The sequence below is a fragment of the Pyrus communis genome, chromosome 1 (assembly GCF_963583255.1).
Source record: "Pyrus communis chromosome 1, drPyrComm1.1, whole genome shotgun sequence".
NCBI lineage: Eukaryota > Viridiplantae > Streptophyta > Magnoliopsida > Rosales > Rosaceae > Pyrus > Pyrus communis.
Genome location: NC_084803.1, coordinates 1,588,607 through 1,591,762, shown reverse-complemented (window position 1 = coordinate 1,591,762; position 3,156 = coordinate 1,588,607). Strand labels below are relative to the sequence as shown.

At 40.6% G+C, this 3,156-nt stretch overlaps 1 protein-coding gene across 1 annotated transcript; it reads right to left on the bottom strand.

The window, feature by feature from the left end:
- Positions 1-251: 251 nt before the first annotated feature.
- LOC137729629 (cytochrome P450 82A3-like) lies at positions 252-2,238 on the bottom strand. The gene is made up of 2 exons (XM_068468621.1): positions 1,267-2,238; positions 252-880 (listed from the first exon to the last, which is right to left on the bottom strand). Exons 1-2 carry the CDS (start codon positions 2,236-2,238, stop codon positions 257-259), a joined length of 1,596 nt encoding a protein of 531 aa, XP_068324722.1. The 3' UTR covers positions 252-256.
- Positions 2,239-3,156: the final 918 nt, after the last annotated feature.

The window sequence follows — 3,156 nt, the reverse complement described above, 5'->3', positions numbered from 1 at the left end:
GGATACTTTTTTATTGCTAAATCCATTCTCAAACACTCATTATTGCTAGGTTTTGTATCTTACATTGGCAGTTGATTTATTGATTTTACGATTACAAAGATGGAGACATAATTATACATAACTAATAACGACGAAAATCTCTTATTCATATCGCACACATAATATTTTATTCATATCGCACACATAATATTCTATTCATATCGCACACATAATATTCTATTCATATCGCACACATAATATTCTATATTTTCTTCTTTTATCCATAGAGTTCAGAAGATAAGCGAGGTTTGATGAGAACATTGAGTGGAGCTGCCTTAAGGTTGGTCATTCCAAAACTCTCTGTCATATCAATTGGTGCACTGGACGGGTTTGAGATTTCAAACGCATGCAGAAAACTAGCCAATGTAAATTGCACCAGTTGAAGACCAAATACCAAACCAGGGCATGATCTTCTACCACTTGAAAAAGGAATAAACTGAAAATGGTGACCCTTCAGATCAACATCCTTGTGTGTGGTAAGAAATCTCTCTGGCTTGAACTCGAATGGCTCAGGCCAATTTTTTGGGTCAGTTTGGATCTTCCAGAAGTTTGGGATGAACCGGGTGCCCTTTGGAATATGGTAGCCAGCAATGGTGCAATCTTCAGTGAATATACGCGGCCCTGATAATGGTCCTCCTGGGTACAAACGTAACGTCTCCTTTACAATAGCTTGAATGTAGACCAAGTTGCTTATATCTTCCTCACTCACAACTCTTTGTTTGCCTATTTTGGTGTCCAGTTCGTTTAGAGCTTTTTTCATAACGTGAGGGTTGTTCAGCAATAACGATATTGCCCACGTCATTGCCACCATGGTGGTATCGCTACCTCCTGCAATAATAGTCTGCCCAAGGAATATTTGCTTGATTAACATTTATATATTCTTTAGGTGTTAAAGAGATTCTCTTTTTAAATGTAAATCAAAGAATGTAATGGTTGATAGTTGAATTTCATTCTTAAAGATTTAAAGAAAGAATCTAATTATCAACCGCCACATCATATAGTCTACAGATATAGTCTAACAAGATAATCTCTCTACCATCATCCATTGATGAGCAGACAAATATATGGCATGAGTCATATATAAAATTGGAAATCATATGTTTTAAAAAAAAAAAAAAAAAAAAAAAATCTTGTCTAATGTTTTCATTTTCTTTTTATAGACCATGCAATTAGCTTGTAAGTATTGTGGCTTTGGTGCTGCAAAATTAATGAATTATATATACGTACCAAGCTTGTGGCTTTGGTGATCGTATCAGCATCAAAACTGCCAAGGTCTGCACCATTAAGCACAGAAAGCAACGCATCTATGAAGTCCTGTTCTCCTTTTGCATCTCCTTTTGCTCTCCGCTGCTTATGCTCTTCAACCCACTCTGCAATAATGGCGTGCAATTCCGTTGCACTTTTCTTCATTGCCTTCTCATGTCCACCCCAATCCAACCACCGCAGATAAGGAACCGCATCACCCAACAAAAACATGCCCAGATAATCAAAGAACTCCCTCAATGCAGTCTGAACCCTACGCGCTTCTTTCTTCTCATCCCCAGCGGCAGCCACCGAATACCGCTTTCCGGCCACAATTGTAAGAATAACGTTCAGCATCATGTCCGCAAACCATTGCTTTAGCTCTACAACCACTCCATCTTTCGAGCCCTCCTTTTTCTTTGTACTCCAAAGTTCGTGCAATTCTTTTAAGAAAGTAGCCACTTCCGACACTCGAACGTGCTTGAGCAGCTCAACCTTCCGGACTGAGAGCAACTCCAAGGTAACGATCTTGCGAATTTCTCGCCAATATGGTCCAGGTGGTCCGAACCCAAACATGGCATAGTTGTAGCTAACGTGATCTACAACCACCATCTTTGGGCGAGAGAGTATGCTCAAGTCGTTGGTTGTGTAGCATTCTTTTGCGATCTCACTGCTGCTTATCACCAGCGACGGTTGGACGCCAAGGCGGACAGTGAAAATGGGTCCGTACTTGTCCGCCATGGCTCCCAAAATTATGTGAGGAGGTGTGGAGCCTCCGAACAAATGAAGGTGACCAAATATAGGCCATCCACCCTTGGCTTCTGGTGGTGATAACTTGCCCTCGTGATTGGCAGCTCTCCATCTTCGAGATAAGTAATAGAACACGATGATTACTGTGAACAGACCAGCAGTGATAGAGTTTGTATAAGGGAGAGAATCCATTTTTGCAACTATCATTAGAAAGCCAGAGGCAAAATGATTTTTACTGAACTGGGTAAAGGCTTAAGTTGATTTATCGCCTTGTCATGCACACACGTATATATAGGAGTAAGTAGACCTGTAAACGGGTCAGGTTTATTGGGTATGGATCGGGTTCAACCCAATCTGTTAATTTAACGGATCATCCGAACCCAACCTGTTAAGTTAACGGATCATCCGAACTCAACCCGTTAAGCTAACGGATCATCTATTTCACCAGTTAATTTTTTTTTTTTTTCCTTCTTTTTTTCTTTCGTTGTTTCTCTCGTCTCTCTTTCCACATGCTGAATTGAGTATCAAGGAATATCACAACCACCAATTTCTTCCACTATTCCATTCCCATCAACCTTCCTTTTATTCCTTTAGTTTCTCAGTTGTTTCAGTGAACTGGGTTGTTTCAGTCTCTCAGTTGTTTCAGTCTCTGGGTTGTGTGAACTGAAGTCAAGCCCTTTCCCCATTCGTCTCTTTCATGGATTTGGGTTTTTTTAATACATGTGTAGAAACCTTTTCATTTTTTCATATAACAATTTACTTTATATACGTGATGGATTGAAATTTATATGTAACAGGTAATGACTCCTCCGCCCTAGTGAATTGTGCAATTTGATTGTCAAATAAAGGCTCATTAGACGGACTAGCTTACTATCGGGAAGCGATTGGATTAGTGGGAACCGCAGGCCCTGCTTCCCCCCGATTTATCGAGGTTTCCCCGTTGTTTCCGATTCGGGGAAATGTTCTAAAAGGATACACACACCAAATGAATCCTCCGTAAAAGAGGAGGACCTTACATCCCTTACGACTCGAAAGGGTTTTCTTTCACTCAAGAGGCAGATACACACAGACATTATCGAAAAAATGGCAGCATCAGCAGCAGAGACGGCGACGGTGGTAGCTGAG